The following is a 20,860-nucleotide window of genomic DNA, read 5'->3' on the forward strand; positions in this document are numbered from 1 at the left end:
GATTTTGCCAGTGTGAGTCAGGATCACACTGGACAGCCACCCCAACTTAGGAGTCAGGAGGATAAATGTCCGTATGCCTGTTGCAATGGAACAGAAACAAGCTTTTCTATACACTCTCTTCCCTATTTCAGTGATTTGTCCCCTTAGAATGTAGACTTTTAATTTTATTTAGAGATAGGGTTTCACTCTGTTGCCCAGAATAGTCATAAACTCATGAGCTCACGTCGTTCTCCTGCTTCATATTGCTGTGTAGCGGGAACCCCAAGCATGCACAGCCACATCCCCGCTCATGTTGGAACCTGGTTACCTCTAGGGTGGTGTTGGGGTAGCGGGCCTGTGAGAGGTGATTAGGTTGTTATGAGGAATGCATGTTTCCTCTGGAGAGTGAGAGAGTTCTTACTCTCGGCAGCAGGATTAGTTACCAGAGAATTGGTTGTTTCAAAGTGGGTAATCCCTTGTGTCTTGCATCTTCCACTGCCCCTGCTTGTCGCCTGCCCACTGCTCAGCTCTGCTGCCATGCAGCAGGTGCCCTTTTCTGATGCGTCCTCTTGCCTTGGACTTCTGGCCTCCAGAACCGTGACCGTGATGCCTCTACCTTGGGAGTTGCCCAGCCTCCTGTGCTCCCTCAATTGTCCAAGTTTCTGGATTATGAGCAAATAAATTAAAAGTAGCTACTGCGCAGGACTGTTGAGTGGATCATCGGTTTTGCAGCAGTAGATAGATGATATTGCAGTGGTATTGCTCTACTCCTGATGTTCTCATTGCTGTGGCCATTGAGGCTTTGATCTAATCTTTGAAAATAGAGATTCACTGCTTTCTAGAATATAGCATGTACAGTGTTCTGAAAAAGTTTCAGTGCCTTTAATCATGCTTATTACCATATTGCATATTTATACGTGTCTTGGGTCAAGAAGTTTTAGCTCTACTGCAAAGTGTGTGATGACTTTGGTTATCCTTCGGGTCACATCAGCATAGAACCTGGCACTTTATTTAAAGAATATAGGCTACCTCAGTCTGGTCCTGCTTCTAAAATACTTGACACTGGGTCACTTACAAATGTACTAATTCACTTTCTCGTAGCCTTGAAGACCAGGAAGTCCAGAGCCAAGGTGCCAGCGGGGTGGGAGCCTGTGTGGCCCCATCCTATGTCTGGATGGTGCATCAACTTCTAAAACCCTTGGACTCTCCACAGTGGGATTTTTATTGGTGGCTGGAACTCCTTGGGGATTTTGGTGTGGAGGGAGCTGTTCACCAGGGGAACCTACAAAATGATTAGAAGGTTGGGACTGTGGGTCTGAATGGGGCTGGAAGAGGAAAGCTGCTGAAGGCCAGTCCAGTCACTACTGGCCAGTGATTTAACCAATCCGCTGAGGCAGTGAAGCCCCCTCAACCCCTCAGGGCTGGGGCTCACAGCACTTGGGAACACATTGCTCTGATGTGCAGTGAGTGCCACATAAGCTGGTGTTTCTTCCCACACACTTCACTCTGAGTGCCTTTTCTGAGTGTTTATCTATGTCCTTCAACAAATGAGTAAAAATAGTACAGTTTACCATTGTGTTCTGGAGGCCAAACCAGAAAGTTAGTGAGTGACAGCCTCGGAGAGGATCCTGGGAACGCTTACTTAGGACTATTGATCAGAAGCACAGGCCATGAACCAAAGGTTGGCATACAGAGTGGGGGCCCGTGGTGCAATAGAGTCCTCAGCCTGGGTGACCCTGTCTTTGGGTAGACAGTGTGAAAATTCCCTTGAATCATGGGGCATCAGTTAGTGACTGCTGGGGATTGTTTGTTGGGCACAAGAAACTTCACATCGTGGGCCCAGAAGCTATTGTACTGTGTGTGGGAGGAAAGAGAGTTGTGATTTTTCTTCAGATGGTATCTTTACTTACGTCCTAAATATGCTGCTTATTACATGGTTATGCTCATACTTCAAAGTGTGTGAAATTTCTTGGAAGCAGATTTTAGAGCCTACCTCTTTAAAAAAATAAAAACAAAACAGTCTATTAATATATGTGTACAGTACAAGTTCTCTTATGTCCTGAGTCCTCACTGACCTTGAAAGACCCGGGCCAAAATGTTAGCTGTCCTTGCAGCCCTTCTTTTTCTCTAATTTTTGGTCTGCAGACTTAAGTTGTTAACCCTCCAGAAGAGAAGCTCAATGCTATTATTACCCCACAACATAGGCAGCTGAGCTTAACCTCACTATCTATCTGAATATCAAACATCCAAGACATAACATGGAACAAGTATTTTCCATCAGTATGGATATGTTAAACTTTAAATCCCTATGGAATGTGAAGAAAAAAAAAAGAAAAATATTAAAAAGAATAGGAATAAACAGTTGCATATTTTTACACAGAAATTTAGAAATCTAACTAAATACAGCATTGTAGCAGGGCAGCCTATGACATTCTTTTCTTGTCTCTTGTTTTCATTTATTACCTTTTTTTTTTAAACAAATACTTACTTGAGAGACAGAACAGTAGTAATTGGCGTGACATGGCAAGCAGTGTGTGCTGCCCCCAGGACGAGTCGTCGGAGCTAGCATTGAGGGTGAAGGGGGAAAAGGAGAAAGGATCGTAAGGGACAGAAGGGAATTGAGCAGAGATTTGTTTCCACAGGATTTGCTTTTGGCCATGACATAGTAAAGTACATTAATGCAAACATAACTAACATTGAGAAAGCGTGTCACAGATGAGAAAGTATTACAACTCTTTTGGTGTTTTTGTCTTAGAGGGAGAATTCTACTGTTGAAAGGGCCTTTCTGTTTCTGTTTTTTTTGTTCAGTGGTACTGGAGTCTTACTCAGGCTAGGCAAGCGTTGTGTCACTACTAAGCTGTATCTTAGCGCCTGGGATTTTATGATTTGTATGTTTTGAAGTACTTTTTCCTCTTCTTTTACAAGGAATGTTTTCATGTTTTACAGCTGTACAGGAATCACCAGGGCTTTATCAAAGGAACACTCCATAGCACCTTAGGATCATCAATCCAGAGTTCATTAATTTATTGTTTCATCATCCTTTTTGAGTATTATTGTGTACCAGGTATGAAGAATGAAGAAAGGGACTGAGATCTGTAGACTGCAGAGTTTAATGAAGTACATTTTCTGGTCCAGAGAGTCTGATGTGAATGGAAGTGTCTTAAAATACAGTGTGATCCTTAAGAAAAAAAGCAGAGGAGAGAAAGTAGGTTTGGGTTGTGAGTGTCAAGAGAGATGCCTGAGGAGGTTGGCTAGGCCTGCTGGATGGGAGGAGCTGTAGGAGAAGGAGGCAGCCACGCATGAACCAGTGCAGTGGCTTTCGTTTTTATTCAGTGAATTGTTATCACTGTTAAAAGAATGAATTTGTGCTAATATGGAAAATTTAAACAGTGCCCAAAATGCAAAGAGAAAATGAAGCCACCCGGATGGCTCCTGTGTGTTGCTTCTTGCCCTTGAGGATCTGATGGTGCAGCGCGGCCGGGTGCATCTGTCCTCTTCTTGTCTCTCGCTGTCATCGCCTGCGTCCTTCCTCTCTATCCCTGCTGTCTGTGTCCTGTCTCAGAAACTGCCCTCTGTAGTCGCTTTCCATCTCTATCAGCAAATATTTTCATCTGCGTGTGTTTTACTTTCTCCTCTATCCCCACCACTGGAACACAACATTCAGCAAGACAGGGTCCTTGTCTTTTTGTTGCTGTTGTTAACCATCAGGACCTAGAACTGGTTCCCTGTGTTGTCAGCGATGACAGGTCTAGGTGCTGACCTAAGTGCAGGTTCTTTTGAATTTGTTCATTTGTTAATGCCTATCGTTGTGCAGATTAAAGCTTCTGTTGAGGAAGAGTACAAGGCGGATGGGTCTGGGCTGGGCCCAGTGGCGGCTGCTTTCTGCTTGCCCATCAACAACCCAGGGAAAGACGTCTCTGGCATTCTCCTTGCAGTGCCTTGTATGTGCCCTGGTGTCTGGGGGAATTGTTGCGGAAAAGCCTTTAAAATGTCAACCCCAGTTAATTCAGGCGTATCCTGGTCCTCCTGCTATAAGAACCTGCCCTATGGGCAAATGCTTGCCTTGTGTTTCTTCTAGCACAAGTGCCTGGGGTTATTTAGGGCTAGTGTTTGCCCTGAAGGCTTGGCCTCATTTGCATTCTGTGCTACATTTTGCTGTTTTATGATTGAGGGAACTTGCTTTCAAGTTTTTTTTTTTTTTTTTCAATCTGAGCCACTGGACTGTTCTTGGAGCATGGTGATTTTGAGAAGCTGATAGAAATATGATATAGCTGAGCCAGGAGCAGGAGTTCAGAGGCTGGAAGTGTGGGTTGAGCTGGGGGAGGCCCCTTGACATCCAGAGCTGGGCAATTTGGGATAGTTGTATTCTATGCATAGATGTAGTATGGCCAATACTATATTTAAAAAACAAAACAAACAAACAAAAAAAAAAACCTCTCTGCTGATAGGAGGTAGAGATAGATGGTGCACAGAAAGGACTCTGCAGTGGTCTGCATGAGAGGGGGTTGTGGTCAGGCTTAAGGTGGTGGTTTTGGTAGAGTTGGAGAATTGTGGACAGGCTTAGGAGATAAGTTGGAGGTGACATTGTTAGGACCTATGTTATAAATTGCTTCATCAAACATTACCCTCTCCATACATATGTCATAGATAAAACATTGAACACAGCTCACCCGGTCAGTGCCCTTGGGGAGTCACGTCCTCTTGCAGGGTGGGCTGCCCTGTGAGGGTGGCAAATGGCAAGAACCACCTGTGAAGCCGGAGTAGCAGAGGGTCGCAGGTTGAGTCTCAAGTGTGGTTAGAGCCAATACAACAGCGCTTTGTTCCACTACCTTTTGGTGTGCACCCAATTAAGGGAGGCCGTTTGGTGGAGACCATGGCATGTTGTTGAGATTTAGTTGTTTATGAAATGACAGCTTAACGTAATTGTTCCCTAAGGAGCAGTGTCAAGTCACAAATATAGTTTAGATCAATTAAAACTAGTTCAGAAAGGCATATGGTCGTTTCCAATGAAGAATATAATTACGTAGCTTATATATGCATCTCGTAGTGAAACTAAAATCTGCTTAATAATGTTGGTTTTTCATCTTCAGAATCATTTAAATTTTCCCATTTACAATTTTGTCGTGTGTGTGTAATACAGTAAAAGTCATCTGGAGAAAAATCATTGGTCGCAGAAGTGATAAAGAGCGTTTTCATCTTGGGTGCAGGTGAACAAATGGAAAAATTATTAGCAAATATGTATTGATTAATAGAGGCTTTAATTTACACAGAAAAAATGAAACTGTACATAAAACTGAATGTTGAGGGGCTAGGGAGATAGCTCAGTGGCATAACTGCTTGCCTAGCAAGTGCAAGGTCTTGAATTCAACCCCCATAACTGCAAAAAAAAAAAAAAAAAAGATTGTTGAATTATATGAAGTTTTTAGTATCTTAAAAATGTACTTGTCAAAAAACAAACATGCACTTAAATATGGGCATACTTTAGAAGGATCTTAGGAGAAACGCAGAAAGGCAGTGTTGCAGTTGGGAACAGAAGCTGACTATGGTGGAGGACCATGAGACCTGTGTACTGCTTCATGCAGGACTGAGAAAGGGGCATTTCTCTTAGGGGAGAAGTGGAGGATGCCAGGCAGATGTGTCAAATGGGTAGCAGTTACAGCAGGGGACAGTGATAAGAATGTTCTGTCCTGAGCTTAGCCAGTTCCCAGAGGGGCTGCAAGGAGGGCTGCTCTATGGGCTCAGGTTTCAGTGTGTTAAATTCTGGGGCTTTGGGTGGTAGTCTTTAATCAGGACAGGGTACGTAGCTTTTTCTGATGGATTTATGAAAATGAACACATCATCTTTTTATGGTACAGAAATGGGAGTTTTGGAGGGTCTGTGACAGGCCTTGTTGTAAACAATGTCATAAGCAAGTAGCTGACCATCTATGGATGAAGCAGTACGCAGGTCTTATGGTCCTCCACCATTGTCATAAGGAAGTAGCTTATGACAATGGTCACTGCATGATGAGCAGTTCTTTGAGGTAAGCTATTTGGGGGAACACAAAAGGAGGTATTAGGGTACCTAATTCTTGGTCATCATGTCTTTTTAGGAGTGCAACACTCAGGTCAAACTGGACACTGACACAGTGCTTCACATGGTATTTGTTGTCTTACCCTTCACAGTGACCCTAAAATCTCAGGGCTGTTAGAAGCCATGTGGTGGTAAGCACAGTAGGATAGGCCTGGCATGCTGCATTCCCCTCACTGTCGGAGGGAGCATGGCACAGTGACACTGCTGCAGAAGCCCACTGTCAGTGGACTGCAGGAGGGGTAGGGGACTGTACTGCTTTGCAAGCTTATGGTTTACATCGTTCATAGAGTCCAAAATTTGTTCTTGATCTGTCTGTGTTGGGTAGGCCTTTTCTTGGTGCTAGTACTGACTGTAGCTATCTTAAAGGACTGTTTCATCCTTCTGTGTTCTAATACATTAAGATGTTTTATAGACTCCATGAAGGAACTGAGTTTGTAAATGGAGAGCAAGACAATAGTGAAGGCTTCGTATTGTAGGAAGTAGCCATGTCTGTGTTTTTTTTTTCTCCAGCAGTATTCTTAAGAGAGCCACAGTTGTCATTTTGTACAGAATAGATCTTCGTTGTGAAGGTCAGCCTTGTCCACTTCTGGTGGGTGACATTGTAGGCCTTTGCCAATGTCAACGCTAAATCCCAGTGACCCCAGTCATTCTGTCAACAAAACGAACTTGCTAAATATTTTCAGATGCCCTCTAGGGAGGTGATGCAATCCGTAGCCTAAGAACCTGACCAAGAGATGGAGCTCTTCGGGTACGGCACCCACACAATTAGTTCTGAGCCTCGAGGGCCTGGCTTCTAATGACACATGGATCCCTCCTACCATAGTGGCATGGGCTGCTCTTGTCCATTCAGTGTGTGGCTCTCTTGCAGCCTTGCAGATGCAGGGGAGTCAATGTCAGTTAAAAGTGGGTGTCGTTTAGGTAAGATAACAAATGTTCACAATTTATCGGTCATTATTTTGACATCAACTACACATGCTCTGTTGACGGCTTTTGTACATGATTCTGTGTGCATTTTTACTCAGTTCTTAGAACAAGCACCCGCAATAGGTAGTACGAGCCCATTGTAAAGAGCTGAGACTCAGCAGGGTTATTTGGATAGGAGAAGGCTGATGTATAATGTATGGCTCAACAGAGTTAGGGATGAGTATTAGAGAGTATTCACTTATATACTGTTTGTAAACAAAACACTAATAGGAAGAGGAAAAAGAGACCCTAAAGGTAAATAAAATGGTATAGAATGTGTTTTGCCTGTTCACATAGAAGCCTGTTTCTTCCCTACTTGGGAGGAGCTTATTACAGTAACAAGTGAATTATATCTGACTGCACTTCGCCATTTGCTGTGCCTTTGGCCGGCTCTTCCCCCTACTCGCCCCAGGCTCACATTACATAGCTTTATCCAGCAAAGCTTCTATAAACCTTCCTTGACAATGGCTCAGCTTTCTTAAACTAGAAGAAAATTAGTGTATAGAACTGCAATTTGATGCTGTTTTAAAGAAAACTTACTTTTTCCATTAAAAAGTAAAAACTGGGGCTGGGGAGATAGCTCAGTGGAATAAGTGCTTGCCCAGCAAGTGCAAGGTCCTGAGTTCAATCCCTGGTGCCATCAAATAACAAACAAAAAAGTAAAACCTGTACAGATTACAGGGCACTATGTGATGTTTTGATACATGTGTGCATTATGTGATGGGCGGGGGCTGTTTATTTGGTCCTGGGGATGAAGTCAGATGAAGTTAGGGACACAAGCATGCCAGGAAGGTTTTTGCCCCTGAGTGAGACCCCTACCCTGTGTAATGTTTAAATTAGATTAAGCACACGTGTCTTCAACAGGATTTCTTTATAGTGAAAATACTCAAACTCCTTTCTTCTAGCTGTGTGAAACGTGCTTTATGTAGTTGTGATCCGTAGGGAGCCTACTATGCAGTAACGCACCAGCATGACTACTGCCTAACTCAGCTTCTAGTGATCAACCAGCCCTGCCCCTTTCCACCCGACCCTCCCCAGCCCCTGGAAACTACCACTGTACCCCCACCTTCTGTGCGATCCACTTTTAGTACTCCGAATAAGAGGTGAGGTTGTGTGGTACTTGTCTTTCTGTACTTGGCTTGCTTCCCGTAGCATAATGATTTCCAGTTCCTTCCATGTTGAAAATGACAGTGTTTCTTCTCTTCTGTGGCTGAGTAGTATTCCTCTGTTGTCATGGACATTTTCTTTATCCGTTCAGCAGTTGATGGACATCCTGGTTGCTTCCATTCTTAACTCCTGTGAGGAGTTCCGTAGTGGACGTGGGAGTGCATGTGTCTCTGCAGTGCATGCGCAGATGCCAAGTAGGGCATTTCTGGGTCACATACTAATTCCGTTTTCAGGGCAGCCTCCTTATTGTTTTCCTTAACAGCTGTACTCGTTTGCATTTCCACCCGGGCTGTGCAAGTGTCCTCTTTTCTCCACATTCTCTCCAGCACTCGTTCATGTTTGTCTCCTTGATGATAGTCATTCTAACTGGAATGAATTAGGACCTTGTTGTGGTTTTGATGTGACTCTTCTCATTGGTTTGTGATGTTGAGCATTTTTCATATATTTGTTGGCCATTTTTGTGTCTTCTTTTTAGAAATGTCCATTTTCTAATCAGGTTTTTCTTTTTGTCTTTCTTTGCTGTTCTTTTTTGTTTGTTTGCTTTAGTCCCTTATATGTTCTAGATATTAATCCTTCTCAGAGGTACAGTTTGCAAATATTCTTTCTCATTGTGTAGGTTGTCTGTGCATTCCGATGCTTGTTTTCCTGTTCTGTACAATAGCATTTTAGTTTCACATAATCTTCTGGGTCTATTAGCTTTTGTTTCCAATGCTTTTAAAGTCGTATCCAAATATCCTTGCCCTTTTCCAGGATTGGCAGCTCACACCTGTAATTCCAGCATTTTGGAGGCTGAAGCAGGAGGGTTACCATTAGTTCCTGTTCAGCCTTGGCTGCATAGTTAGTTCAAGACCAATCTGAACTACAAAAAGCGAATAGAGAGATCTTGTGTATCCTGTTTTGAGTATTTGTCTTCTTTTGGTACTTTTGTAGTTTCTACTCTTACATTCATATCTTTAATGCATTGTGTTCTTCTCTCTCTCCTGGTAATAGCTTCTGCTATCATCCATCTGCATGCAGATACACCCACTTTTCTCAGTACCATTTATTTCTTATTAATTTCTGTATTTTATCCTTTTTTTTTTTTTCAGTATCAGGGGTAGAACTCAGGACCTTGCACTTGCCAGGCAGGTACTTAATCCACTGAGCTATCTCCCTGCCCAATTTCTGTATTTTGATTAAACTGACAGCTTCAAGCATGCTAGACAAGCATTCTGTTGCTGAGCTATATCTTCAGCCCTTTTAGTTTTTTTTTTTTTTTTTTTTTTTTTTGTCGGGGGGTAGGGTAAGTCTTGGTAAATTACCGAGAATAGTCTTCTATGGTCTTCCTGTCTCAGCCTTCTGAGTTGCTGGGATTAGAGATATGCACTACCATGTCCTTCCTCCCAACATCATTTATTATGAAGATGATTATCCTTTCTACTTGGGAGGCTGAAGCAAAAGGATCACAAGCTCGAGACCAAGATTATATGACAAGACCCTGTTCCAAAGTAAAAAGGCTGGGTATGTAGCTCAGTGTACAAGTCCTGGGTTAACTCCCCAGGACTACACTGTAAAAATATAAGACTGTCCGTGCTTTTAAGGAGAAGAATGGTATTTCCATAGGTATTGCGCTGAATGCGTAGGTTGCTTTGAGCAGTCTGAAAAATTTAACATTATAGATTTTTACCACCCAAGTACAGGGTATCTTTACATTTTTTATGTTGTCTTCTTGAATTTTTTCATCAGTGTTGCAGTTTTCATTTTGGAGCTCTTTTATCACTGGTGAAATTTGTATCTAGGTGTGCATTTGTTCATTCATTGTAACTACTGAAAATGGGAGATTGTTTATCTGTACTTCAGAGAGTTGGTTATTGGAATATGACAGTGTTGCTTATTTTTGTACATTAATTTTCTATCCAACAACTTCATTAAATATATGAGTTCTTACAGTTTTTTGGCAGTGTGTTTGGAATTTTTTGTACATATGATCATATCATCATTTTTGTTACTTATTCTTGTATTGAAGACTGTGTCCTTCTTAGCTTTTTAAAAAGAATAACAAATAATTTTTAAAAGCCTTAGATATAATACAGACTTGAAGATGATTTAGGAATTGAACAATGGTTGTTGTAATGCATATTGTTGTCCTAAAGTAGTTTTTCAGATTTCTGGATATAAACATGCAAAAGTGATCAAAAGCTTAAGCATCTAACTGTTCTTTCAATAAACCAGTGTGTGTGTGTGTGTGTGTGTGTGTAGAGCTATTCAGCATCACTGCCCATACATCTCCTTTCTTTTCTCCTTTCCCCTCATCCCAGTTGTGGAAAAAAAAAAAAAAAAAAAAAAACCAACCCAGAAGTCATGTCACCCACAGTGAGTTTGATTTCCTCTTTCCCAGTCACTTGCCCTTTGTTTCTTTCTCTTGTTTCATTGCTCTGGCAGGGACTTCCTGTACTGTGCTGACTGAAATTGGTGTGAGTGAGCATCCATGTCTTGTTCTTAGAAGAAAAGCCCCCAGCTTTTCCTAGCCCCACATAGTGTGACAGCATACGGCCTTCATTATGTGGAGGTACAATCCTTCTGCACCTAATTTGCTCAGTCAGTGTTTGGATTTTTTATCATGGATAAAAATCTGAATTTTATCCAATATCTTTTCTGCATCTATTTAGATGATTATATGATTTTTGTTCTTCATTCTGTTGATGTGATATAACATTTCATTGATTTCTGTGAACTGAATCAGAATTCTATGCTTTATCAGTTGTTCTTGAATAAATTGTAACACTCTCCAGACTTCATTTTCTTCAGTATAAAATTAGACATTTTCACTGGCTGATTTTTAAGCCTCTTAATTTGTATCAGTTGGGAAGTCTTTGACCATTTATTGCACAATGTAAATATGGCTATGTGATCTCAGCAGTTTTATTCTACCGTTAAAACCCACCACAATGAATATAAAAGAATTAATAAACATAGAATGCTGTGAAAAATCAAAAGAAAGAGTGAGACACCGGAAGACAAAGTTAGCAGTAGTTTGGTACCTGCCCAGTGTGTGGATAGATGGGTGTGTCACAGGAATCAGGAATGAAAAGCACTGAGCATGCAGGGCCAGACCCAGGCGATCTGATGTCTGCTCTTTAGTGTCTGAAGACCTGAAACAGTCTCGGGAATTCCAGATTTCACTTATTGAGATAGGGAATTTAGTGGAACTAAAAAGGGACACTTGGCTGGAGGTTCCTGTTGTCCACGAGCTATTGAATTGTCAAATATTCTCCTCCTCTGATCAGATCAGGCCTCTGCCCTTCCTTCCATACCCAAGCACAAGACAAGTGATTTCCCAAAGATGTAGAGTTAGAGAAGCCTTCAGTTCTGAGATGTAGGTGTTTCTGAGAGTGAGGACCAACTTTTGTGCTGAGAATAAGGGAAATGTGTCCTTCAAATGAAAGTATTCATGCTTAGTGATGGATGTAGGATTCTGACAGCTTGGCTTTCAACTCCTACTAGGAGACAGGAGATCCTCTGGGAGAGGCCTTGACTAAGAGAAGGGAGGTAGATGGGTTGTGATGTTGAATAGCTCTTCGTGAAAACTGTGGGCTTCTGTTTGTTTAGTCCATGTGTGAAAGCAGAACTCTAGCCAGCATTTTGGAGCCCCACTCTTACATCTAAAGCCAGTAGCACAGAGTAAACAGTGATCTGAGGATAGCCTAGGATATAGGAGGAGACAGATCACAAACTGTGGCAGAGGAAGCCCTTGATGTGGCCAGTGCTATAAATTCCCATGCAGAGAGGGGTTGCTGCAATTAATATCTCCAAAATGATACCACTGAGCTACATCCCAAGCCCACTATCTCCAAAATGATAAAACCCTAATGTTTCCATGAAATCTAAATAAACAAAATGCCATAAAAAGAACAAATATAGAAAGTCATATTATTAAACACTTGATAGCAGAAATGAAAGAACAAGTACGACAGAGTTAGGAAGAGTGAAAGAGACTTAGAGATCCAACACAGAAGACCAGTACCCGAATACTAGTAATTTTCAGAAAGACAAAGCAGAGAAAATGGACAGTAAGAAGATAGTAATAGATGGGAGAAGACACTCTTCCCCCTGTAATGCTTAACACATTGTGGCAGCTTGAGAGGTTCAGAGGTTTAGCTAAGTGACCCTTCAGGGCCAGCGTCCTCACTTTGTAAACATCCCGAGCCTGTGAGGAACAGAACAGGGAGACTGTGAGAGTGCGACCCCCACTGTCGGGTGTGGCTTGCGTACCGGATAAGGAAGGCCAAGAGGCTTGCTCCCTTTTTGCTCCTGTTGCTCTGTTGTCCTCTGCAGCCTTGAGCTGCTGCCTCTGTGCCGTACCGCCCTCCTTGGAGCCAGCTGAGTATGGGCTGCAATCTCCACAAACTGAGCTAAATGAACCTTTCTTTCCTTCATTTTGGTTGTCGGGTATTTTGCCCCAGCAATGAGAGAAAAGTAACTAAGACATCTCCCTCTGCACCTTTTAGTAGTTTTTGACTTTTTAAACTCTTTCAGTGTAACTTTTATATTTAAGAAAATTACTTAAATTTTAAAAAGCAAAAAGTAATTGCATATTAAGGTTAAAATGTATAGTTGATTTGTGATTGAAGACCAATGAAATTAAAACTGGGCAAGGAAAAAATACCATTTTGATTTTTCTAAAATGTTAACTAATTTCAAGAAAATTACTTCAATTGCCATAGTTAGATAAATTGGGGAACAATTTTCTCTTAAAAACAGCAACAGCACAGCAGTGGCATAGAGCGCTGCAGAAGCAGTAACTACACACAGCTTCTAATCAAGAATCTTGCCAAAGACAGCAGCTTCCTTCTGGTAAACAGGATGAATTCTACGCGGGTTCTAGAGTTATCTTCATTATAGTAAACCTTTTAAATTGTATGAAATTCCTAGTCATGCCTCTTTTATTTAAGATATATTTATTGAGTGTCTATTAAGTGCTAAGCGTTATTCTAAAGTATTTATTTGTATGGTATTGATCCACTTTAATTCTCAGAGCATCCCTGAGAGTAAGCTCTTGTCTTCATCCCTGTTTCACAGTCGAGGGAACTGAATATCCTGAAGACAGGTAACTTACGCAGGATCATTCAGTTGCTAAGCAGGAGAAGGTCCTAAACCATGATAGTTTAATCACAGAGCCATGTGCTCAGTGAATTCACTTCTATACTGGTCATGAAATAAAAGGATGCAGACACGTAAGTTAAGCAAATAGCTAGCACCAACCTGTCTAGTCCTTCTGTAACAGATGAATGAATCTTGTTGTGAGGCTCTGTCAGCCACTGAATTCCTTATCTGAGTCAGGCCACTTATTGTTCAGAACACCTATCTGAGTGCTGACCAAGTGCAAGGACTCAAGTATTCACTGTTGAATAAGCTAGTTGGAGCATGCCCCAGTGTTTCTGGCGTTGCTGTCTTCATCTGTACTGTATCTGTGTCCTGTCATCATTCATAGTGGACATGAACCCAATAATTAAGGGAAATGAGTTCCATTCATAATTTATAAAAATACAACAGCACTTTGATAGGCATAGAATGTATTTCTAAATTCACAATTTTTTAGTTTCATTTTGTGTAATTTGTAGAACACTTTACATTATGATGCCTGTAGCAGTAACTTAAATATTTGTCATCAATGAATAAAGCATAGCATACTGTAGTATTTCCTAATGTTCGAGATTGGCAAACTTCTGTAAAATATGAATGTTACAAATTTGGTTGGTTGGTTTGTTTTTCCTAGTTCAACTTTGTGGGGAAACTTTTGGGTCCACGTGGCAATTCTTTGAAGCGTTTACAAGAAGAAACCTTGACAAAAATGTCCATCCTTGGAAAAGGTTCCATGAGAGACAAGGCTAAGGTAATACTCACTGTAGACAATGGCAACTTATCTGGCCAGGTAATACTATTAATTATAGATCATGGTTTGCTTTGATACATATTATGTAAGAGCTATCTCTGATCTCAAGTGCAGTTAAAGGAAAATGTTATATAAGTTGATACATTTGTGATGCTGTTTAGAAAATTGTTACTTTGGCCAGCTTCAAAATGTACAGTATCTTAAACCCATATTTGTAACTATTACATTCATATATAAAATATAATTACATTTTTGATTCTCTAACATATCATCTTATGGGTACTATTATTAATGTTAAAGTTATCATGAAGATTTTGCCATCAGTGTGTGCATTTTATATTACTTCATTTAGATTTCATTCTGTTTCAAATACAGTCATGCACTGCGTAATGACATTTTGACCAATAATGGGCCCCTTGTATGACACATTGCCTATTATGTTGTAGCTATTGTGGTTTGTGTCACTGCACACTATGATGCTTAGACAGCATGGAAATTGCCTTGCAGTGCCTTTCTCAGAAGGTAGCCCTGTCCTAAGTAGTGCTTGGCTGTAGCTGAATTTATAGTGCATATATACCTTTGGCTCTTTTATTAATATTATATGCATTTATGATATTCAAATTCATTTAAATGTTTTAATATTCATTTATCATACTTGATGTATGTATGCTAAATGTTCTGCTTTTTTCACAAGTTAGAAGATTTTTACCAATCATCTTAAATTTCTGAGTTTGTCACATATCATAATGTGTCACTTATGTTATTCTCTATTGTCACTTATTTTCTCATCATTAAAAGATTTATAATATTGAGAACTGAGTTCATAGTGATCGCTATCATGAAATGTTAGACATTTGGGTTTTTAATATGAAAATTATTGAGATGAAATCTAGCTTCTTTCAACAAATTCCATTGAAGTAATAGCTTTTATAATAACAAATAGTCATCTAATGTTTATTTAACAGACAGTGAGAGTCAGTCACTGTGAGACATTTTCCACACAATACTCCGTTATATCCTTGGGAAAAAAATTATAACAGGAAACATTTTTATTCTCTTGCATGTAAGATACTAACATCCAGAGAACTTGAGTTAACTGGAGAAATTCATTATAAAAGTTCTCTTGCAAAGATCACCATCACTGTGAGCATTTTAGATTAGTTCCTTTAGGTCTTTCATTTCATTTCCAGTACAGCCATGCATGGAATAATGACATTTTGAACAATAACAGACCATATACATGACAGTGGTCCCTTAGATTATATTGCCTAGTGAAGTTTCAGCTTTTAATACAGTTAATCAGCCCTTTCTTTTCCTGACTCAAGCACTCATATGTTATCAGACTTTTGGGTAGTACTGTTTTAAAGCGTAGATTCCAATGCTCAAGCTTACTTAAGGAGAAACTCTGCTTTCAGTATATGTTTAGAATGATTCTTACACCTGACCAGGTTTCCCTTGGCCTTGCTCGCTGCTTGCCTAAGCATTGCTGTCCCAAATGATGTTACTTTGGTTCCCTAGCTTAGCTGTTCTGGCAGTAGGAGAAGGTTAGCCAGTTGGTCCAAGCTTGCGTGCCCTTGAGGAAGGTGCTGCATATTTGCTGGTATCCGAGTTCAGATCTTAATAGGGCTGTCTCGTAATGAGTTACCTGACAAGTGCAGTGATCCTACAGACAGAAATCGCTGAAGGAATCCTTTGGTCAGAAGTCGTCTTTGTGTCCTATAGTGGCCGTGATCAGGGCACCCATCCAAGTTTAGAGCTGGAAAGGAAGTAAGAAAGCCAGTATCCAGGTGCTGTGTCCAAGTAACAGAAGTGCTTGCCTATCCATACAGTGAAAGAGAGCCTAAATGGTAGCAACCTGCTAATACAGTTTAGTTGTCCTCCTAAATTTTGGTGCCACTCTGAGGCTTGTGGCTATTTGCCTTTGGTGCCCAGCAATGGCAGTCATCCTCAAAAACAGAGTAGTCTGTTGTGCAGTAATGCCGAGCTTCTGTTTTTGTGACTGTGGATGCTTTAGGAATACCCAGAGCAGCACTGAAATGGCTGAGGCTTGAAATCCTTAAATATCTGCCTGTAAGTCTGGCCACTACCAGGTCACTGCATATGTGCTACACATTGGTTTGGGCCAATGATACTGTGGTATCTTTCCTAGACACTTGTCCATTCAGTAATCCTCTCATCTCTATGTCTTTGAAAATATAGATCACCAAATAGCAGGGTGATTCTGCAGCTGGTGATCATTCTCATTCTATTAAGACACCAACAACTAGAAGCAAAATGAATACCTTCATTGTATGATCCACTCAACCTAGAGTCCATGGACCAGGATCAAAAGCCCATGCATCTCTTGGCTTCATAGTCCTCTCTGATCAGTGGCCCTTAGCAGAACAGCATTGTATCAGAGTTAATTGCATTAATTCTCAACTCATCTGTGTATTTATACTCCTCTCTGTGTAGTCGCTGCAGTACAAGGTCCGAGGTTCTTCCTGGAAGATTAGGAGGAAGTGTCACACACTAGGAGATATAACAGTTACCAAATACATGTACTCCGTACCTCTAGATTTGAGTTAGTTTTCTAATGCCCTGCATCATAGAACAACCAGAGATCTGCCATAGGGCAGGAGGAAGTGAGGAGCAATAGGAAGGCATGAGAATTGGTGTCCCATCCCCTTTTGTGGAACTCTGTATTAGAGCAGTCTAGGGAAAGCCTCACCAGATAAACTAGCAGTGTGCAAGGCTTCTTGGGAGTTTGGCATTTGGATAATCAGCACTTGCACAATCCCAAATGTTGCCAATCCTTTCCTATTTTCACTGTTAACCAAATATCCTAAATCTCAGGTAAGAGAGAGAGAGTTGTCTGTGTTGCTATTCAGCTAGGACATAGGTGTTCTCTGCATCTCTGTCGACCTTTGGCCAGCATCAGTAAACCCTTTTAGAATACTTCTGTCTCTTTGGGCCTCTGACTACCAACACAATATCAGATTCCTGTCACTATAATAAATATTTGAAATAATCAACTTACAAAACAGAAAGATGCATTTTGGCTGACAGTTTTGGAGCTACCAGTCCATGATGGGCTCTTCCCATCGTTATTGGGCCTGAGGTGAGGTGGTGCACAGTGCACTGTGACCGTCCACACAGCACAGCACAGCACAGCACAAGAGGCCATCTCTCAGCCAGGAAGCCAAGAGAGTAGGGGCCTGGGTCCCTCTGTTCCCTTCAGTGGCAGGGTCCCTTTGACTTGAAGACTTCCTATTGGACCCTACATTTTAGAGGTTCCACCACCTCCCAACAGAGCTTCCTAGTGATGAAGTCTTTAACACAGAGACCTTTGGGGACACTCAAGGTTCAAGTCAGAGCAAGCCCTGAGCCTATCGTTTTCTTTGGAAAAGTCTTGAGTGCAGTAAGCAGCAGCCGGCTCTCTCCACACCAACAGTGTTCTCTTCCTCATGGTGTCACGCTGTGCTGTTGACTCTGCCGTGTGATCCATCATTTAAAACGCCGAAGATTTGCTCGGCAGGTGACAGGAAATCATTTAAGTGATATGCTTGTTACCTAAATGGGTGCTATCAACATCCCATCTGCTGTATTACAACCAGATTCCCAACTCCTCCAACTGTAGAATGTTGGTGAAAATTGATCATCTTTATTTAGCTACAATCCATAGAAATCCTCAGTTAATAATGTAATTATTTCCAAGGTAGATCCTATTGCTTCATATTAACTTCTGTTCTAAGATAGATCTCATCATTTTAGGGTCTCAAATGGTCACTATTTCAAAAAGTCTATCAAAGGTTTTATTCCTTTTATTCTTTTAATTTGCTAGATTGATATCACAGGAGTCATAACTGATAACGCCCAGCTCACTGTATTACCTGATAATCATGGTAATGCTGAGCTTTGTTGAGCTTTTGGTTTATGCCAAGTGTGATGCTGGACGTGCTGCTCACCCCACTTACAAACTAACAGGAATCGGTGTTGTAGTATGTAGTAGTAGTAGTTAGCCACACTCCATTCATTTCTAGGGCATGTATTGCTTGGCCTTAGTCTAAGGCATTTCTGTGTTTACTCTTTCCTACTCTGACAGCCCTGCTAGGTAAGTGTGACTCTGTTATGCTCACTTAACATTGCCCCTTTAAGACGAGGGCGAAGTGACCTCCCAAAGGCCTATTAGGAAGCGTTAGATTGGGAGTTCCGTGCAGAACTGGAGAGTCTGCTTTCTTCCCCCTTCACTACACTGCCTCTCTCCTGTCATCCATAAAATATGCTGGGGGGAGCTCATCACTCTGTGGAATCTGTGCATTTTCTGATGTAACTCCCCTCAAAAACAAAACAAAACAAAAAAAAAAAAAACACTAAACTAAAAACTTGATCACAATTATATAAAGTCATGGCCTCACCATTTTATTCTCAGATAGAGTATAGTGTCCCACATGTGCAGTGGCTGCAGATGAGCAAATGAACACACAGATGTGTGGATCCTGTGCGTGCAGGGCGCGAGTCAGCGTGTCTGGTAGGTGTGCCCCGGTGTGGACTGTGGCACACAGCACCAGGCGAGAGTTGCCATGGCTGCCCATGGAGATCACCACCTGCAGGTCAAATGCCCAAGTGAAGCACTGTGCAGTTAGTTCTGAGCTAGGGGTCTCAGGCAGGGATAATGCTGTGTGACAGCATCGCAGGCACGCTCTATCACCAGTGCCAAGGTGGGCCTGGGAGCTTAGCCAGGCTGGGGTGTGCAGAGGAGGCTAAGCAGCGGAAGCACCTTGGGAAGGGGTCAGAGCAGGCTGAGGAGTTAGCACTGGGGGCCAAGGCAATGATGCGATCTCTGTGGGCCCTGGCTAGGACTAGAAGACTGGCCCTGCTCCAGATCAGAGCTCAGCGTGGGCCTTTGAAGGCCCGGGAAGGACGGAATCAGATTATAGGTAAAGCCACCTTTCTCTAGCGTAGTATTTGCTGTTGAGTGAATCTTTATGACAATTCATGCTAAGTAAGCACTGAGTAGCTTTTGCTCCTTTTTTCTTGTGCAATTATGATGCATTCTAAACTTTGAATTCTCTTTTTTCAGGAAGAAGAGTTAAGGAAAAGTGGAGAAGCTAAGTACTTTCACCTCAACGATGATCTCCACGTTCTCATCGAAGTGTTCGCTCCACCAGCAGAAGCTTATGCCCGCATGGGACATGCTTTGGAAGAAATAAAAAAGTTTCTTATCCCTGTGAGTACAGGTTGTTGTCTCTTTGTTTTAGTTGGACTTCAGGTTAAAGTCAGACTATGAAAGTAAGTTACATCCTAATCCCTGGTTTACTTTTTTAAGATAGGGTCTTTCAAAATTTCTAAGGCTGGGCTTAAACATGTGATCTTCCTGGCTCAACCTCCCAGGGTTCTGAGATTACAGATATGCCCATCATGCATAATGACTATGATTTTTTTATAATTAATTTTACTAGTACGATTTAGATTTATGTAATGATCCCATTCATCTTCAGTAATTTGTACCTTTAGCTGATAGCTTTAGTCCTCAGTTTTCCCATTTCCCTTCCTTCCCTTCAAGCCCTCTTCTCCTTATTTACAAAAGCTTTGTTTCAACTTTATTCTTCTTTACTCAGCTTTCTTCGCTGCCTTCCTTCCTCCCCCACCAACCAGATCTCCTTCCCACTTGAAACATTTTTTCCCATTTACCAGTATCTGTGATATAATTTAGTACTTATTTACACTTTCATTTTCTTACATCAGAGATACAGAGCAATATTTGTAAATGTGTGTCCACCTAAGATTACGGTCATAAGGTATATCCATTTACCTAGAAATGTTTCAAATGTATCCTCCTTTAAGATTGAATAAAGTAAATAGAAAATAAAAATAACATTATAAAAAAAGATTGAGTAATGGAGTAGTACTCTTGTATATTAAAAAAAAAATCTTTATCCATTCATTGGTTGATGGGCATTTGAGCTGTTTCTAAGATTTAGCTATTACAAACTGTGCTGCATGGGTGTGTGTACATTACTGTGGTGTGATATTTTTAATTCTTTAGGGAAGATAACAAGGTGGAAAGTAGCTGGGTCAAATGGATCCTCTAGTCCTAGTTTTCTAAAATATCTCTAGAATGATTTCCACAGTAGGTGAACCAGTCTGCGCTCTCACCAATAGTGGGCAAGGGTTCCTTTTCCCACAGCCCCACCAGTATTTGTTATTGGTTGATTGCTTAATAGTATCATTATTTCTGGACAGCAGTGGAATCTGAGCACTGTTTTAATTTGCGTCTCTTGATTGATGAAGTGATTTTGAACATTCTTTCACAACTTTTGAACATTCATAAAGTTACCTGCTATTTTAACTTCTTCATCGGAGACGCGCACATTCATTTCACTTCCCACATTTGGACTGGGTCTTTCCATGTGGGAGGTCTGACTTTTTCCAGTGCTTAATGTATTCTAGATATTAGTCCTTTCAGGAACAACTGGCACATTTTTGCCCCACTCTAGGTTGTATCTTCGCTCTTGGTTCCTTTTGCTCTACAAAAGCTTTCTAATAAGATGAGCCCCCAGGTGTTGATGGTTTACCATATTTCCCATTTGATCACTCATAGTGAGCTCTTGAAGTGTTTACCTTCTCAAAGAGTTCTACTTAGTCTTTCTTCCAGCAGATCTACTGTTTCTGATTACATTTAGAGCTTTGCACTATTTTGATTTTAGTTTAGTGCATGGTGAAGGACATGACACTAGTTTAAATCTTTTGCTTGTGGAAAACCATTATCCTGGTACCATTTATTAGATCAGCAATCTTCCAGTAAAAGTGTTTGGCCCCTTTTCA

At 41.2% G+C, this 20,860-nt stretch overlaps 1 protein-coding gene across 4 annotated transcripts in view; it reads left to right on the forward strand.

The window, feature by feature from the left end:
- Window positions 1-20,860, forward strand: part of Khdrbs3 (KH RNA binding domain containing, signal transduction associated 3) — a 210,274-nt gene that overhangs the window by 81,356 nt on the left and 108,058 nt on the right. For all 4 annotated transcript variants that reach the window (XR_002818323.1, XR_002818325.1, XR_002818324.1 and 1 more), the window contains exons 3-4: window positions 13,937-14,053; window positions 19,116-19,262. Coding sequence is in view for 1 of the 4 variants with exons in the window: in XM_004642492.2 (XP_004642549.1) it covers window positions 13,937-14,053; window positions 19,116-19,262 (264 nt within the window). In the remaining 3 variants the exon portion in view is untranslated. The remainder of the gene's footprint in view (window positions 1-13,936; window positions 14,054-19,115; window positions 19,263-20,860) is intronic.

The sequence above is a fragment of the Octodon degus genome, unplaced genomic scaffold (genome assembly GCF_000260255.1).
Source record: "Octodon degus isolate 3935 unplaced genomic scaffold, OctDeg1.0 scaffold00154, whole genome shotgun sequence".
Taxonomy (NCBI): domain Eukaryota; kingdom Metazoa; phylum Chordata; class Mammalia; order Rodentia; family Octodontidae; genus Octodon; species Octodon degus.